This window comes from Giraffa tippelskirchi, chromosome 2 (genome assembly GCF_054371585.1).
Source record: "Giraffa tippelskirchi isolate mGirTip1 chromosome 2, T2T-mGirTip1v1.2.pri, whole genome shotgun sequence".
NCBI lineage: Eukaryota > Metazoa > Chordata > Mammalia > Artiodactyla > Giraffidae > Giraffa > Giraffa tippelskirchi.
In genome coordinates, this window is record NC_137276.1 from 6,500,353 (window position 1) to 6,518,846 (window position 18,494).

Here is an 18,494-nt window from a genome sequence, read left to right on the forward strand (position 1 = left end):
ATTTATAAAAAATTCTAGAAAATTCAAACTAATTTATAATGACCAAAATTGTATCAATAGTTGCTGGGAAAAGGAGAGGGAAGGACTTCACAAGTCAAAGGACTAGTGAAAATGAGACATAACCCATGACGGCGATGGTTATGTTCATTGTTTCGCTTATTGTGATGGTTTCATGGGTGTGAAATTTACCAAATGTACGTTTTAAATATTGACTGCAACTAACAGTCAATTAAACCTCAATAAAGCTGTTTTAGAGAAAAAGGAATAAAAGAGGGAGGCAGGGAAGGGCAGGGTGTGTGAGGCTCACACTGCGTCCGTTCTCATCTGTTGCTACAAACAAGGCCCCCACGCAGGCAGTGTTCCCCCAGATCCAGCCCCAGCCCCGACCTCTGCCCCTGGCTTCCAGAAACCCCAGTGCTCCTCCTCGGTTCTCATCAAGCCCTGTGTACATTGAACTGCATCTCATTTGCACAAGTCCTTTGGAATTTCCTGAATTTCTGGTCTGTGTCTTTATACGTGTTGGCACTTCCTGAGGTGCCTTGTACCTACCTGCTAATTAATTAATCCAGTTTTTAAAAATTCAAATAGAAATCAATCCCAGAGCTAAATGGGAAGGAAATCTCAAAAAAAAGAGGGGATATAGGTATACATATAACTGATTCACTTTGCTGTACAGTAGACACTAACACAACACTGAAAAGCAACTATACTCAATAAAGAAATTAAAAATTAAGAAGAAAATCAATCCCCATGGGTTCAGATTTGAGGGTGGAGAAGGGTGCTTCTGTTAGAATTCTGACGTTTACATAAATAATAATAGATTCCCTTTCCTGTAACTCCTTGATTTCTCGCCCTTCCTCCAGCCCCTTCCCCCTGCAGCTTAAGCAGGGGTGTTAGCACTGCGTGTCCTCCAGGGGTTACCCAGTAATGATCACACCGTGGCTCTTTGCTCTGACCCCGCAGGACAATACCCGGAGACTGCCGCCGTGTCAGCACGTGGACATCAGCAGACCCCTCAAAGCCCTCGACGCCCCTCTGCCGAGTTCTCCACAGCGAGGGCTCCCACCCCTGCACCAGGCTCCTCGTGTGCCCTGCGTCCCTGCCAGACCCCTGCCGGCCAACCCTGCACTCAGGCAGGCCCAGGTGCGCCCTCAGCTCTTAACTTGATGGAGGTGCTTGGAATCCAGGCTCTGCCGCTTGCTAGTGTCTGAACTTGGACAAGTTGCCTAAGTTCTCGGCGCCTGTATAAAGCGGAGTTAATTCAGCTCCTGAGGTGGATAAATGAGATCATCCATGGAAAGCATTTAGTACACTGTTTGGTGCATAGTGGTGGTGCAGTGTAGTTTGGTTATTCTGAGGGATATTTTTTAGTTTATTTATTTTTTGTTGCACTAGGTCTTCATTGCTACGTGTGGGCTTTTGCAGCGTGCGGGCTTCTCATTGTGATGGCCTCTCTTGTTGCAGAGCATGGGCTCCAGGATGTGGGCTCAGTAGTTGTGATGCACAGGCTTAGTTGCTCTGAGGCATGCAGAATCTTCTCGGACCAGGGATCACACCTTTGTCCCCGCGTTGGCAGGCGGATTCTTAACCACTGGACTGCCAAGGACGTCCTCTTAGGAATATTTTTATCTTTTCTATTCAGAATAGTGAGGGTGCCCATTCAACTTGTCATCTATACCAACAGTCTCCAACCTTTTTGGCACTAGGGTCTGGTTTCACGGAAGATGGTTTTTCCATGGATGAGGGGTGGGGAGGATGGTTTCCGAATGATTCAAGTGCATTACATTTATTGTGCACTTTATTTCTATTATTGTCATACCACCTTCACCTCAGATCATCAGGCATTAGATCCCAGAGGTTGGGGACCCCCGATCTATATGCTACGACGTTTTGGAGAATGGCAGGTGGCACTGTGAATAATTCGGCTTGGCCAATAAAACAGATGTTTACAATAAATACAATAAGATTCCTGATACTTTGGCCACCTGATGCAAAGAGCCGACTCATTGCGAGATAGGAATGGTAATGGGCATACTTTCTTACCATTTTTTACCTTCAAAAATTATTTACAAAAATCTTTACCACTGATTTAGTTTCTGCACACCAGTTGCAAGAGTATATAACACACTTTATGTGTATGATCTCATTTTTATGCTGTTGGAAGTAACAGTTTCTGCTTGTATGACAGGAAACTTGAGGTGAGCACACAAGTAAAAACCAAATGCAAAGTACAAAGACAAACATCACTGGTAAGGAAAGTGGTATAACCATTTTAAGCCTCTTAATATATATAAATATTTTTCAATACTGACATGCACTTATGTTCCCATATTAGTACAGAGCATCTGTCTCACCAGGACTTTGCTAATATTCAGTTCAGTGCAGTTGCTCAGTTGTGTCCGACTCTTTGCAACTCGGTGGACTGCGGCACACCAGGCCTCCCTGTCCGTCACCAACTCCCTGAGCCTACTCAAACTCATGCCCATTGACTTGGTGATGCCATCAAACCCTCTCATCCTCTGTCGTACCCTTCTCCTCCTGCCCTCAATCTTTCCCAGCATTGGGGTCTTTTCCATCAGGTAGCCAACTCTTCGCATCAGGTAGCCAAAGTTTTGGAGTTTCAGCTTCAACATCAGTCCTTCCAATGAACATTCAGGACTGATTAAATATTAATATTTCAAAGCTTTGCCCATTTGATACATAAAATACCTTTTTCCATCTAGTAGTTCTATAAATTACTGAAAGGGATGTTGAAGTTTCCAACTATAAATCCGTCTTTTTTTGGCCATCAGTTTTTACTTCCTATGTTTTGAAGCTCTGTTGTTTGTGGTACAAAACAATCTGGATTGTTGTGTCTTCTTGGTGAATTAACCCTTTTATCATTATGTAACGTCCTTCATTTTGGACTTCCCTGGTAGCTCAGTGGTAAAGAATCTGCCTGCCAATGCAGGAGAGGCAGTAGATTTGGGTTCAATGCCTGGATTGGGAAGATTCCCTGAAGAAGGAACTGGCAACCCACTCCAGTATTCTTGCCTGGAGAATCCCATGGACAGAGGAGCCTGGCCGGCTAAAGTCCGTGGGGTCACAAAAGAGTCGGATGTGACCTAGCAACTCAACAACAACAAAGTCCTTCTTTGGCTCTGGTGACTTTGTTCTAAAATCTGTTTTATCTCACATTAATACATTTGCTCAGTTTTCTTTTGATAGGGGTTTGCAAAGCATGTGTTTTCCATCCTTTTACTTATGTCGTTTTACTTGAAATGAGTTTCTGAGAAACAGCATATAGTTGGGTCGCGTATTTTTCATCCGTTCTGTCAGTCACTGGCTTTTAACTGGTGTGTACAGACCATTTACTTTTAATATAATTATTAATAGAACTGAAGTCGACCATTTTAATGTTTTTATCATGCTCCTCTTTCCTGGCTTCCTGTAGGTTTGTTAAACACTTTTCACTGTTCCATATTGATTCATCTATAGTGTTTATGAGATATGTCTGTCTGTGCATTTTTGTCTGGCTTACTTAGGGCAGAGTTTCTCAGCCTCAGCATCGTTGACATTTTGGGCTGGATGACTCTCTGTTGTATCTGACTGTCCTGTGTATCATAGAATGTTTAGCAACATCTTGGTTTCTACCAACTGTAGATGGCAGTAGCATGTGTAAGCGTACCTCTAAACATTGCCAGATGTCTCCTAGGAGACAAAATCACTCCTAATTGAAAACTGCTGCTCTAAAGATTACATTGTATGTGCATAATGTATCACAGTCTACCAGTATCAATATTTTATCACTTCAAGTGGAAGGTAAGCTTTATCATCTTTTCCATCTCTTTATTCCTCTCCCTTTATGATATGGATGCCTTCAGTGTTACCTTTATGTAGTGAGACCAGTTTAGATGTTGTCATTTCTGCTTTTAACCACCAAGCATCATTTTTTAAACTTAAGATGAATGGTTTACAGTACCTACTCATATCGTCCCTCCTCCTGTTCTTCACTTCTGATGTTCCAGGTTTCTCTCTGTTATCATTTCCTTCTTATATGAAAAAAATTTCTTTTATTCTGTTAAAGCAGGTCTGCTGGTGAAAAATTCTCTTAGTTTTCCTTCCTCTGGATGTGTCTGTTTCACTTTCATGACTAAAAAATATTTTCCATGGATATAGAATTCTGGGTTAACTTGTTTTCTTCTTTCAAGATGTGAAAAATGTTGCCCCGCTTCCTTCTGGTCTTTGTGGTGATGACAAATCCATTGGAAAGTTCCATCCACAGGCTTTGCTCCAGGGAAGAGATGAGGCCTGTTGCTGTAGAGAGGGATGGACAGCAGGGCTGGGCCGTGTCCAGGATGTGGTACCCAGTGGGGACAGCAGGGCAGGGCTTCTTTCTAGTTTCACCTGGAGGTAGAATTAGGTCAGCTATGGCCAAAATGTATCTCTTACTGGCTCATGCTTCTCCTGTTCTTTTAGCTAAAGATAGGCTCTCCTCAGGCCTTTTTTCTTTTTTTCAGTCTGATGCTATAGGCATTTTCAGATTGGGGGAGCACCTCTCCAGAGCCCGGGCCAAGATATAAAGAAGGGGGAAACAGAGAAAACAAGGACTCACTACTGGGCAGTTCCTTGAGTTCTGAGATCCCTGTTGTTGTTTAGCCACTAAGTCGTGTGTGACTCTCTGTGACCCCATGGACGGTAGCCTGCCAGGCTCCTCTGTCCACGGGGTTCTCCAGGCAAGAATACTGGGGTGGGTTGCCATGCCCCTACTCCAAGGGATCTTCCCGACCCAGGGATCTAACTTGCATCTCCTGTGTCTCCTGCATTGGCAGGCAGGTTCTTTACCACTGAGCCACCTGGGAAGCCCTCTGAGGTCCCTAGCCAGTCCATTTACTTTTCTCCATCTTTCAGAGTATCTGTCGGTTGCTTTATGGATTTTCTCTAGACTTTTATGTTGTAATTTGCAAGAGGAATAGGGTGAAATGTGCTTATTTTATCTCGTCCAGACCTCATTTCTCTCTGCATTTCTTTGACTGCCGGTATACTTGAACTGCTTTTTGTATATCTATTAACAAAGTGTGCTGGTAAATTGACTGTCCAAAAAAAAAAAAAAGGCTCCTTGATTTGTAGGTGATTTCTCTGCTGTAAAAACTCCACCATGATCAATTTCAGGTTATTGAGGTGATGTCTGAATCAGGAGCAGAGAATAAGCTGGTATGTGCTGGTAGCGGCCAGCTCCAGCACACAGCTGCTATTAACTGTATTTGTTCTGTGAATTGTCTGTTCCCATGCTTTGCCTGTTTTTCTCTATTAGAGAGTTTTTCTTCCTTATTTGTTTGAGTTCATTTTCTTAATAGGTTAAGAATCCTTACCCATTTCCAGTAATTTACTGTAAACATCTCCCTAGTTTGCCTTTCACTTTTATTTATGCTGTTTTTTTTTTTGGCATAAAAATTCCAGTTTTAAGTATTTATTAATCCTTGGTGAATCCTCCTATTCCTTTTGTGCTTACAAAGTCCTCTCCCATTTCAATCAATCAAGATCCACCTGTAACTTCTTGTTTATTTTGTTGCCTGTTGATGGTAATTTTACATTCATTTTTTGAACCTGTCTTGAATTTACATTAGTGGAAGGGATGAGTACTTTCTAAACTTCTCTGGGCATATGGATTTTTTCGAGAATCTGATAAGGCTATGAACCCTCTAAAATGCACCCATACGCAATACTTCAAATGCAAATTTCAGAAATTCACAGAGCCCATCAGCCTCTTCTCCAAGGATTCTCTTGTCCTAAGGCTTTGCCTGCCTCCCTTTAAGTAGCTCACCTGTGTACCATGTGACACTGGGACTCTCACTAGCAAGAAAAGATATTTCTACTTGCTGGTGTCTTTTTTTCCTACCAGCAGTGAGTGCCTACAGAAGTGATGATGCCTTCAAGATTTCCTTTAAAGCAGGCCTCAAAAAAAGGCCTTCATTCTGTTTTATGAAACTAAGGAAATGTTACCCTTTAAACATTAGTAACTGAAAAATCCACATTTCTCACTCCAGGCTGGGGTCTGTCTGGAGCTTTTCTGAGACATATGATCTGGATTAGGCTCGCACTTTCTCATTACACCGAGGGGACTGGCATTAATCCCCTGCAGGTGTGATGCCTCTTGGAGGTGGTTCTTGTTTGGCGGCGCAGATCGCATCCACTAACACTTGGCACTTTAGCGCTACCCGTGCCCTGTCCCCCAGGACACGGCAGACACACGCTCAGTGGCTAGCCCTGCCTTGCCCATCCAGGTTTACCATCTACTCTTTCCGGAAGGAAAACACCTTCATAAACACCACGATAGTGGTCAACCTCACGTCCGAAGGGTGAGTTAGTTCTTTACAGAAAATGCTCGATCTTGCCATCAAGCGTTCTGTGCGATCTTTAAAAACCAAGGACAATTGAATCAAGTCTCTTCTCTTGTCCACAGATGGGCCTTTCTGGGCGACCATTTCCTTCTCAGGGAAATGAGCCTTGCAACTCAAGCTTCTCAAACGAACTCCTCGGCCTTGATGGGGGAAGCGAACTTTCATTTCCTTTTCATCCCGTCAGCTCTTTGAGGGGAAAAGCATTCACTGTATTCATCTGGCTTTTAGCTGACTGCTGCCAAGTTCTCCCGAAACACAGCCTCAACATGAAAGGCAAAGTGTGGGCTTGAGAAAAGGCTAGAAAAATGATGGAAAAAAAATAAGAAGTCACACACAGGGGCGTGTGGTCACGTACAACTGTGCGCAGGCAGGGAGGCTGATAGAATACTGTTGTTCTGCCTGGCGCAGTCCTGGCCCTGCTCTGCCTGGCATATGATGTTCACAAGTCACCCGGAGCAGGCACGTCAGTGAGGAGATCAGACACACCCGTGTCCAGTGCCAGCTCACAGACCACTTCAGAGGGCCCAGGGACAGCCCTGCATGGAGTGTTCATCTCAGACTCTGGAAGAGAAAAAAGGAGGAAAGAAAAACAGGGCAAGTTCAGGACTGGCTACCAAAGGATCCCAGAGGGTTCGGGGCGGCTTTCTGATGATGTTGTAGCCACGTGTTCCGGGAAACAAACTCACTCAGAAGGCCAATGCAGATAGTGGAGTGCAGTTTATTACACCGGTGGGCCCAAGGCAGAGTCTCCTCTTAGCCAAGGACCCCAACCAGTTTTTGTGAAAACCTTATATAGCCCAAGTGTACGTGCCCAAACCCACCTCCCCAAATTCCCTGAAACTAGTCTGAACAAAGGAAAAGAAAGATACAATCAAAGTTAACCTGTGATTCAGATGCCTTAAGCCTAGGTAGTTAACAGTGGACAGTTATCAATAGGCCTATGGTCATACCCCAATATGCATAGTAGAATTTATGATTCTATTTGGTTACACAGATAATTAGGATATTCTTTTAGGTAACAGAGAGTCTAGGTATGAGCTCTTCCATCCAGGGGGCCTGGTTTTCCAGTTGGTATGTCGTTTCCATAGATACTGGGCATATAGCTCAAAGTCCGCAGTCCAGCCCAAGATGGAGTCCTGCTTTCAAGACGGAGCCTGTTCTGTTTCCTCCTTCAATGATGGTTAATCTTAAGATATTTTAGGTGGTTTTTTCCCTCTGGATTACAAAAGTGTTCAAAAACATACAACCTTGCACCCCAGAAAAATCCATTACCATACGATCATGTTTAAGTAACATACATTAAAGAGGAGAAAACACACACACACTCCGAGCATGTGTCCTGGGCGGAATTCTGGAAGTGTGTCTTCAGGCAGCAGGCTTGAGCTCTGACACCCAGGCAGGGGGAGAGACAGCGTCCGTGAGCTCACGAGCTGCGCTTTGTAGCATGAAAGGATTCCCTGCCCTGACCCCAGACGTCATCCGTAAAGTCAACTGACTTGACATCCACGAGGGAAGGGGGCCCCCGAGAGGCCCCTGGTGAGCCAGTGACTCCAGGAGAAGTAACATCTGACATGGGGTTTTACGTTTTCCTTTTCTGCTTGCCGATTCCCTTTCATCCTGAAACCTCAGCGCGGGGCGCTCACCACTGCAGCCTGGTGTGGGTCTCAGGTTGGTCGGCAGATGAAGGAGAGGCTGTGGTTACACCAGGGGCAAGTCTACAGGCTCCGTCCTGAGCTGCTGGGAGAGGATCCAGCCTGGAGGAGCCCAGGGTGGGAGGCGGTGGGCGCAATGCCCCTGACACAGACGCCACCCAGGGGCCCTAAGGAAGCTCTGGGCGTGGGTGGAGTGTCGTACCATCACAAGAGAGGGTCTCAAGTCACTAAAGATGAATTTAAAAACTAAGTGTGGCTCGAGAGACCAGGAGGTGTGACGACACTCGGGGTTGTCTTCCCTGCCAAACTCCCAGCGGGCCTAAATGTGTTCCCCGCTGAGACGAGGAAAGGGCTGGGGGCAAACTCTGGAGTTTCATTAGATTTCTAGGATGTGGCAAACTGAAATCCTTTATGCACTTTATTGTGACTAATAGGCTTAATTCATTCATCTAGAGTTTAAATAAGAGCACGTTCAATGTCACATCTAAGAAATAGATTTCTCCGCTCACAGAATTATGTCGAGAGAAGTCTGTGCTAAGAAGTAGATTGAAACGCAATTTCCTGCCGTCAGACTGCAATGTGCCGTGATTCTAATGGGAGTATAAGTGACACCTTCAATCCATAAACGGGCCATCCTTCAAACGAGTGAAAACCTCATGAAAGCGTCACTTAGCACTTACCTGTAATTTTTTTAAGGTTTGCTCCATAAAACGGCATTTGAACTGTACATGCTGATGTGTGACCCTACTTGGATTGTTTTTTTTTTTAAGCCCTTCGTTTCCTGGGAAAAGTTAGGAAGTGGTTTTCCTCCGTAGACTCTTATCAGTGAGTAATGCTACTGACCTGACTGGCTAAAGTTGTTTTTCCAGTTAGATTAGCTTTACTAGAACAATAGGAAGCCAAAAAAAAGAAAAGCAACTGAACCTATCTCTTAGATTGATTTTTGCTGAATTAAAGTCCCTTCTTGAGACAGCAGATGGGCTTATGAGAATATCTACCAACCCTGTAGATTGGGTTTCTGTGCTGCAGAAATTCCAGCAAAAGCAGGACGAATTCCTATTTTTATTCTTATAACCAAATGGTCTATAATTGCATGTGTGTGTATGCCTGTTTGAGTTATTATCCCAAGTGTTTTAGGGTAAGGAGTGTCTCAGTTGTGTTTTGAGTTGTTATAAAACAGCAAGCATGTGTTGAGCACCAGTTATGTGGCTAGTGCTCCCAGGCTAAGTGCTTTGCAGGCGTTTCTAACCACCTCAAGGAGCCTAGGAGGCAGACACCACCAAGAGCCCCGTTTCCAAGAGGAGGAAACATGAGGCAACGTGAGGCCAAATAGCAAGACCCCCAGAGGTGGAGATCAAGGCTGCAGTCTTAAAATGGCTGCACAAACAGGCGGAGAGAGAGGGGGGTGTAGAAGGAAGAAACTGCAGGAACACGGTGACGGTGAGCGAGTCTGAGATCACCGGCTGCCTCGGCGATCTTGGGTTCCTTTTCCCCATTTTTGCCACAGATAAAGGTGATGGGGTGGGACGGGGGAAATTTCTCGCATCCTGCAAAGCCTCATACAATAACAAGAGAGACTTGCATTTCTCTTTGCTTTTGCTTATAATAGTATCAGCTCCAGCCATTTGTCTTAATTGGTCTTTCTTAGAACCAGCCCTTGTTCAGAAACATAACAGTAGATGTGTTGCATTCCAGATACTCATGGCATCTTTTTTTAATGTATTTTTAATTACAATTTTGGCTTCATTTCTGCCATACAGCAACGTAAATCAGCCAGAGGTGTACATGCGTCCCCTCCCTCTTGAACCCCCCTCCCACCTCCCACCCCGTCCCAGCCCTCTAGGTGGTCACAGAGCCCGAGTTTGAGTCCCCGAGTCATACAGCAGATTCCCGCTGGCCGTCTACTTTACATATGGAGTGTAGATGCTTCCATGTTACTCTCTGCATTTGTCTCACCCTCTCCTTCCTCCACCCCACCACCCGTTTCCATAAGTCTGTTCTCTATGTCTGCCCTCCATCGCGGCCCTGCAAATAGGTTCATCAGTACCATCTTTATAGAGTCCATGAGAAAGGTCCTCCGTGCACTGTCTATAGAGGTGAGATTTTCTGTAGAGTCTCTGACATGACATTTCTCCTCCTCCACACCTTATCTGTGTCTGTAGAACATACAACGCACTGTATTTTGTAAAACAAGGCTGGCCAATGTTGTACATCTCTTCTAAGATGGTAGAGCAATCAGACTCCATGTAAGTAGCATCAGAGGGAAGCGGGGAGAGCTATTTCAAAGAGCCCTCCCGCCCCCAACCCACACAAAGAGTGATGAACAATTAACATGGGCTGTTCCTTATAAGCAATAACTATTCGTTCATAAATGCTTTGTAAGGATACAAATAGGAGCAAAACTAATTTAGACCACGATTTCAGAGCCATCAGGTCCCGGCCAGTCCCTCTGAGGTTGAGTCCAAACTTTCAGAGCTGTCTGCCACAGAACGAATTCGCAACTGAATGAATTTGAATGAGGACTTGCACACTTCTGATCTGTGTGGGCATCTGATACTTAAACCAGCACTCACAGAGTTTGCAAGCCTGATGATCTAGACCCTTGCTTGTCAGAAATGCCAGTACATACTGAGAAAAGGAAATCTATTCATCAGGATATATTCCCAAGGAAGTGAGGTGAAATATGAGAAAACTGATCGTTATAAAAACTTGTATTACTGAAGGCAAACCTAAAACTGGGGAGCGTCCTCCATGTCTTCTCTCTGCTTCTCAGATTTCATCCTTTTACCCAGATGTCCCCCAAGATCCCCTCCTCCCGAGCCTTCCTGCAGTCGTCCCAGGGGTCTCTTCACTCACCTGCCGCCTCAGTCTGCGGAGTTACCTGGACACCTGGCCTGCTCCATTTCAGAAGGCATAACGGTTATTCCTTTTCAGGCACACCTAAGCCCAGCCCCTTGAACACAGTAGACATGTAGGAAGTGCACTGAATTGATGTGAATTCTCAATAGTAAATAGTAAGCCTTGTCACGGGATCACATACTCCCTCGGGGCCCACCCAACCAGTGAGGTATAGGTGAGTAAAGATCTTAGTCACTTCATCCTGTAAATCTGAACTGTAGCTACTGCCCAGCTAATTCAGTCGGTAGAGCATAAGACTCTTAAATTATAGCTACCAAGGTTTGGGACTCCTGCTCACATTTGCCTACCCAGGACTTCCAGGAATTTCAGCTAAAATATTTGGAGTTTCATATCATGTACCAAGGCTTCCCAGGTGGCACTAGTGGAAAAGAATCTGCCAATCAGTGCAGGAGATGCAAGAGACTCGGGGTTTGAGCCCTGGGGTGGAAAGATCCCCTGGAGGAGGAAATGGCAACCCACTCCAGTATTCTTGCCTGGAGAATCCCATGGAGAGAAGAGCCTGGCGGGCTACAGTCCATGGGGCTGCAAAGAGTCAGGCATGGCTAAGCGACCAAGCACATCATACACTAATATTCACATGACAAACCCATCGGATGTGGAAGTACCTTTATCTCCCTGGAGAGAAATAACTTCAGAAGGAAGCCATTCAACTGATTGCAGTATTCAAAGGAGTGTTTGTTTTCCACTCACTTCTATTACTGTAAACACCCAAATTGTACATGAAAAAAATGGATGCCTGACACTTTACCTTTATATTGTAATGGCAATGGATGCCTGTAAGTAAAAATTCCAACAGTGTAAAGGGTTATTTGGAAAACAATCTCCCTCCCACCTCTTTCACCAGGCTTACTTCCCAAAGGCAATCATTGACACTAGGTTTTTGTAAAATGTAATTTAGAATACAGGGAAAAGTTTCTTCCACCTGTCTCTCTCTGCAGAGTGAGAGGTTATGGAGATTTTCAAGCACTCGATATTAAAAGGTACAGTGAAACCTCTCTACCCATCCCCCATCTTCAGCAACCATCACCTTGTTATCGCTCTTATTTCAAACCTTGGATCCTAATTTTGAAATCAAATGGCGGCACACCTGGTACTTCTTTCCACTTTGGTTATTCCAGATCGACCTAATCCTCTTCACTGGCTGTGTAGTATTTCATGGTAGGACCACACTGTAAATTCTTTAACCTGTCCTTTACTGATGGCCACATGGGTGGTTTCATCATTTGATACTTCGAACAGGCATATTCTTGCCCAGGCACCTTGAGCCCATGCATGACAATGGATGTGGGACAAAGTTCTGGGAGCACAATTGCTGATCAAAGGCCATATGCATTTAGAAACTTGATACATGAGGCAGAAATGCCTCTAAAAGATGCATCCCTATTTCTGTTCCCCAAGTCTTCATCAATGCAGTGCGTGCAGAGATTTTTCTTATCTTTGCCAATATGATAGGTTGAAAAAAAAATCCACATGTTTTTCTTCCTATATATGAGATGGGGGATCTTTTCACAGGTTTAAAATCCGTTTGTGTTTTCCCTTGTTCGTAAACTGCTTTGTCACCTCTTTTGTCACTTTTTATTGTTAAAGAGGTTTGTCTACCCAAAGATTACAAACATGTTTTTCAAATAGCTTCATGATCTTTTTTTCACATTTAAGTATTTGATCCATCTGCTATTGAGTGTTTAAAATGAAGCAGGAATCCAACTTTATTTTTCTAGATAACCTCCTGACTAATCCTTAGCATTGTTCATTGTGTTTGTGTATTTATTTGTCCTTTATTGGCTTATCTTTTCTATACTAAATTTATCTGGTTCCTCCTCCATTCTTCGTTGTTGTTCAGTCTCTAAATCATGTCCGACTCTTTGCAACCCCATGGACTGCAGCAAACCAGGCTTTCCTGTCCATCACCATCTCCCAGAGTTTGCTCAAACTCATGTCCATTGAGTTGGTGATGCCACCCAACCATCTCATCCTCTACCACCCCCTTCTCCTCCTGCCTTCAATCTTTCCCAGCATCAGGGTCTTTTCCAATGAGTCAGTTCTTCACATCAGGTAGCCAAAATATTGGAGCTTCAGCATCAGTTCTTCCAAGGAATGTTCAAGGTTGATTTCCTTTAGGATTAACTGCTTTGATCTCCCTGCTGTCTGAGGGACTCTCAAGAGTCTTCTCCAGCACAAGTTGAAAGCATCAATTCTTTGGCGCTCAACCTTCTTTATGGTCCAACTCGCACATTCTCCTCCACTCCACCACCCCCAGGGAACCAGTCCTAGATGTTATATATAATTTTCCTTTTACTGCCATTAGACCACAGAAACATTACTTTCATCTCCTCTCTACAAATTTGAGATAATATCTCTCTCATTGGACTTTGTGATAATTAAATGAAAACATATAACTTTATTAGGATGTCTGTAATGTCTTTGCTAAATGAGAGTAACTTTTATTTTACTTTTTATTCTGCTTTTATCTTTATCGCTTCCATTTTTCTTTTGTACTTAGGTTGATTTTTCTCTAACTTCTTAGATCATTATTTCATTTATATTCATATTTGATTACATAGCATGTAAACCTAGAAGTTTCCCAAACACTGCTTTATCTGTGCCTGTTCTCATTTTTGTGTTTTCCATGTTTATAATTTTAAGACAGTCTATGTTTTCTCTTTTGTTTTCTCCTTTGGCCCAGATAGTGAAACTTATTCTGTTTTTGTTAATATTTTAAACAGATTTCCCTACTGTCTAAAAGCACAGCATTTCTATGAAACCTTTCATAAGCCAAAATGGCATAAGGTAAAGAAGCAATTGCCTTAGGACACATCTTGTTAAGGGATGCAAATCGAGAGAAAGCACAGATGCTCCCGGACAGGGTTCAGAGCTCTGGCGGGCACGCTGAGTGTGGTTCCTGGGGCAGCTGCTTGGTGGTGCCACTCCCTCTGCTCAATGGCTGTTGCCCCCCAAAATGCTGAAAGCTGGCTTTTTGCCTTTTTGTGTGAAAGCAAAGCTCCTCTTCAGATTTCTGTCGGTTAGTGAAAACAGGTACTAATGTAGGTCTTTCATAAAAGTGAGGGTCAAGCAAACTTTTGAAAATTGGGGAACACCTGTACTTAAAAATATGTAAATGTAAAAATGATCCAAAATTCACCCATATTTATACAGCATAGAAATAACCATTGTCACCTGTTTCTCTAGGTATACAACTATTTAACTTTCAGATATATGCATATATTTATTAGAAAAGGAAATATTAAATACTATAGACTGCTTCAGCCCACTCCAGATACAAGCTCTGGCCTAAGTCTGGTGTTGATTTTCTGTGTGTCTGTGCTTGCTAAGTTGCTTCAGTCGTGTCTGACTCTTTGGGCCCCCGTGGGCTGCAGCCCCCCAGGCTCCGCTGTCTCTGGGGTTCACCAGGCAAGAATACTGGAGTGGGCTGCCATGCCCTCCTCCAGTACTTTTCATATACTTTTAGTAAGTAGATATCCATGAATAATATATATGACTAGTATTTTGTTTTTCAGCGTATATAAATGGTATCAAACTGAGCATAACAAAATATGTACTTGTCTGTGTTTTGCTTTTTGTTTCTGGATGTTCTCTTTGGTTCTTACTCAGATATGAGGCTTGTCTTTTATTTTTTATCATAAGAATGTTTACTCCAATAATTTCCAAATCCAAAATCTTTCGGTGTGTTACTGCTGAGGTTTTATCCCTCCCTCTCTCTCTCTCTCTCTCTCTGTCTCTCATGATTCCTTGCTTCCTGGTCATTTCCTGTGAGCTTACTTCACTGGAAAGTTCTCTGGGAACTCTTGCAGGTCTAGGACGAAGGCTGTTCCCCCCAGAGAGGGTGTGTTTATGTCTGTCAGGTGGCAGGGCAGCACCAGTTTAAGGCCCAGTGAAATGACTCAGGGCTGCGTCACCAGGTGATGCCACCCAGGTGATGCGTGATGTGACGTCAGCTCCTGGTCAGAAAGGGCAGTTTGTGGTTACAGGTCGGTCTGCCCAGCACCAAGGGAACTCTCCCTGCAGTCTAGCTAGGGATAAGGGAACTGTCCCTGCAGTCTGCTAAGGGTGGACAGTGATAAGTGTTGATTTCTGGAAGATTCTAACCCTGGGGTATAGTCTTCTGCAGAGCCCAGCTTGATCGAGAGGAGGTCGGAAGGAGAACTGGGACTGGCGCAGACCTTTAACCCCTGCATCCCTCACCTTAAAAGGATATCAGAACCAAACCCCAGGTTTCCCTAGCTGGGCAGATGCCTACACTGCCCCTCTGGGCTTCTCCTCTCACTTAGATGCTGGACTGATAACATCTTACCATCTTGTAGCTCTTGATACTTTTAAGAAAAAAAGTTTAAATACATTCTATCCAACAATTATAGAGAGAAGGGAGGTCAAAATAACCCAGCCCATCATGCATCTAGAAATGGTTCGTTCTGTAATGTCTATCTTACAGAACTGTCTGTATTATAGCTTGTAACATCTACTTTCTGTTCTGTAGCCATAATTCCCACAATTGTGTTAGCCTGAGGTCTACATTGAAGTGATTTAGTGCTCGATCTTTTTGCCACTGAGCCATCCTTTTCCTGTCCGGCTGAAGTCCATTCTGTTGGACTTTCAGAATTTCTTCTAGAAGAACTCTTGGGACGCATTTTCTCTGAATTTTTGCACGTTCAAAGACATCTGGCTGTTGCTTTACTTTTTCAATGATGTTTTAGGCATAAAATTAATGGATCACACTTTTCCTTCCTTGAAACTCTTCTATGCATGCTTCCTCTATCTGCTGTGAAGAAATCAGAAGCTGGCTTATCTTTTTTCCTTGTAAGTGACATGATTCTGTATCCTTGGAAGTCCAGTAGCTTTAAAGAGTTGTATCTTATTTCTGATGTTATTGTTGTTGTTCAGTCGCTCAGTCATGCCTGACTCTTTGTGACCCCTTGGACTGCAGCACACCAGGCTTCCCTGTCCTTCACTATCTCCTGGATAGTGTTGTTCAAACCCATGTCCATTGAGTCAGTGATGCCATCCAACCATCTCATCTTCTGTCACCCTCTTCTCCTCCTGCCTTCAGTCTTTCCCAGCATCAGGGTCTTTTCCAGCGAGTCAGCTTTTCACATCAGGTGGCCAAAGTATTGGAGCTTCAGCTTCAGCACCAGTCCTTCCAATGAATATTCAGGGTTGATCTCCTTTAGGATGGACTGATTTGATCTCCTTGCTGTCCAAGGGTCTCTCAAGGGTCTTCTCCAGCACTGCAGTTCGAAAGCATCAATTCTTCAGTGCTCAGCCTTCTTGATGGTCCAATTCTCACATCCATGCACGACTACTGGAAAAACCGTAGCCTTGACTATATGGACCTTTGTCGGCAAAGTGATATGTCTTCTTTTTAATATTGCTGTCTAGGTTTGTCATAGCTTTTCTTCCAAGGAACTTTTCTTTTAATTTCATGGCTGCAGTCGCCATCTGCAGTGATTTTGGAGCCCAGCAGAATTAAGTCTGTCACTGTGATGAGTCTCATGCACTTCCCCAGGGAAACAGTGTGCACTTTCCATGACTTGACTCTTTCAGAAAAGTTTTTGCACGTTGGTGCTGAGTATCTTTTCTCTCTGTAGTATCTGCTCAGACCCCTACGTCACCTTTGCCGGTGTTCTTTGTCCTTTGCCCTTGAACTTTTCCTCCTTTCCTTCAGCTGGACCCCCGTAGCCCTGACTGTGTTTAGTGCCATCCAGGTCTTTGGTTTTCATTGTTGCTTTAGTTTTCCCTTCTCTGTTTCTCTTAACTTTTGCCAGCTCCTTTTTTTGTGTTTCCTTACATACATACACTTTTTTGCCAGCGGGTTCTTAGTTTGCCCTTTGTTTACTGCGGTTCCTTCCTTCCTTCTTTCAGTGGTTTTGGTTAGTGTGTCTGAATTCCTCTTTAAAGGAAGGGAGGTCTTCCTGGGAGGAAGCACCAGTTGCAGGTCGGTTGGGGGAAGGGCCAGGTTAGAGCTCAGGACCAGCTCTTACATTGCCCACCTCCTGGGGGACCGCAGGGACAGCAGGCTTGGAGGGATGGTGGTGGTTTGGCCTCCTCTGCTCTCAGCAGAGACCCTGCCAGCTCCCCTCCCCTGCTCCAGGCGTGCACACATGGCTGAATTCGTCTGCTGGGCCTTCAGCCCTGACCCGCGTGTCAGCGGCGCACTCCTGTGTCTCGTCCTTGGCAGGCAGGGTGGGTGCTCTTCCAGGCTGTCCCTTTCGTGGGCTCTTCTCGGCCTAGCCTGCTGCGCACTTTGCATCCTTTTCTCATATATTCAGCTTTCCCAGAAGTGGAGTTCTGCTGCTCCTTGTGCATTTTCTTTTACTGTCTTCAGGTGGTTTTAGAAGGAAAGAACTAAGGACCTCTTCCAGCTAGGTGCCAACATGTTCTTACAAGGACGCCTGCCTCTTCTGCATAACGAGTAAAAAGAGGTCGAGGCATTTCCCTGGGGAACCAGTTATCCTTGTTGTTATCACGAAGTGTCCTCAAAGTGTTCGGTTCCTGCAGGGCCAGGGATGGGCCAGATGGTGAACGGGGTGCATGCTGCCCCACCCCCAGCCCAGCCCTGCACAAGCTCACTGGGACCTCTGTGGCATCTCTGGCATTTTCCTGTGATAACATCCAGTCTTCCTGGGGGTTTCCCTCTGGAGAAGCAGGATGCACTTCCTCTTGCTGATCATGCAGACGGAGATAACAGTTGAGAATTCTCTAAGAGGGTCAAGCCAAAGGGCTATATTTGGATCTAAAAATTAATTCTCATCCCTCTAAAAACGACTTGAAATATGTGACTGTTGCTAAAACATGAGCAGAAAATGGAGAAATGAGAACACTCCGTATTTTTTTATAATTTTATTTATTGGTTTTTGGTTGCTTTGGGTCTTCGTTGCTGCGTGGGCTTTTCTCTAGTTGCAGTGAGCGAGGGGGGCTCCTCCAGCTGCAGGGCATGGGCTTCTCATCGTCGTGACCTCTCCCATTGTGAAGCACGGGCTCTAGGGTGAGTGGGCTTCAGGAGTTGTGGCTCCTGGGCTCTAGAGCACAGACTCAGTAGTTGTTGGTGCACGGGCCCAGCTGCTCCATGGCATGCGGGATCTTCCCAGACCAGGGATGGAATCCAAGTCTCCTGCGTTGGCGGGCAGATTCTTTACCACTGAGCCACCAGAGAAGCCCGAGACCACTCTATTTAATAACAGATCACGATTTTTCTCCAGTACCTAGGAGTTGAAGTGAAAGGGGTATCTGAACTCGTTTCCTTTTTAAAAATGAAAGTCAGTCTAAAGAAATGTTTATTGAGTATGGAGTTTATGTTCATTGAGGCCTGGAGTCATTCCTCTGCTCCGTCCTGACGGGTCTCTGTGGCCAGGCTGGATTGGACTTCTTCGGGAAAGCCTGGGTCTCGGTTTTGCAAAGGCAGCTTGAAAAATGATGCCTCAAAGGGAGTGTGGAAGCTCCGCCCCTCTCTCCAAGGTCAGAGCATGTGCTGCAGGGGCTTCTGCCCAGAGGATTTGGGGGCTCCAGGTCTGACCCTTGAGAAGGGAAGACC

The 18,494-nt window shown here is 44.7% G+C and overlaps 1 protein-coding gene across 1 annotated transcript in view; it reads left to right on the forward strand.

The window, feature by feature from the left end:
• ADAM12 (ADAM metallopeptidase domain 12) overlaps positions 1–18,494 on the forward strand; it is a 382,360-nt gene that overhangs the window by 355,172 nt on the left and 8,694 nt on the right. Inside the window, exon 21 of the mRNA XM_081533255.1 lies at positions 964–1,143. Within this exon, the coding sequence (XP_081389381.1) occupies positions 964–1,143 (180 nt within the window). The remainder of the gene's footprint in view (positions 1–963; positions 1,144–18,494) is intronic.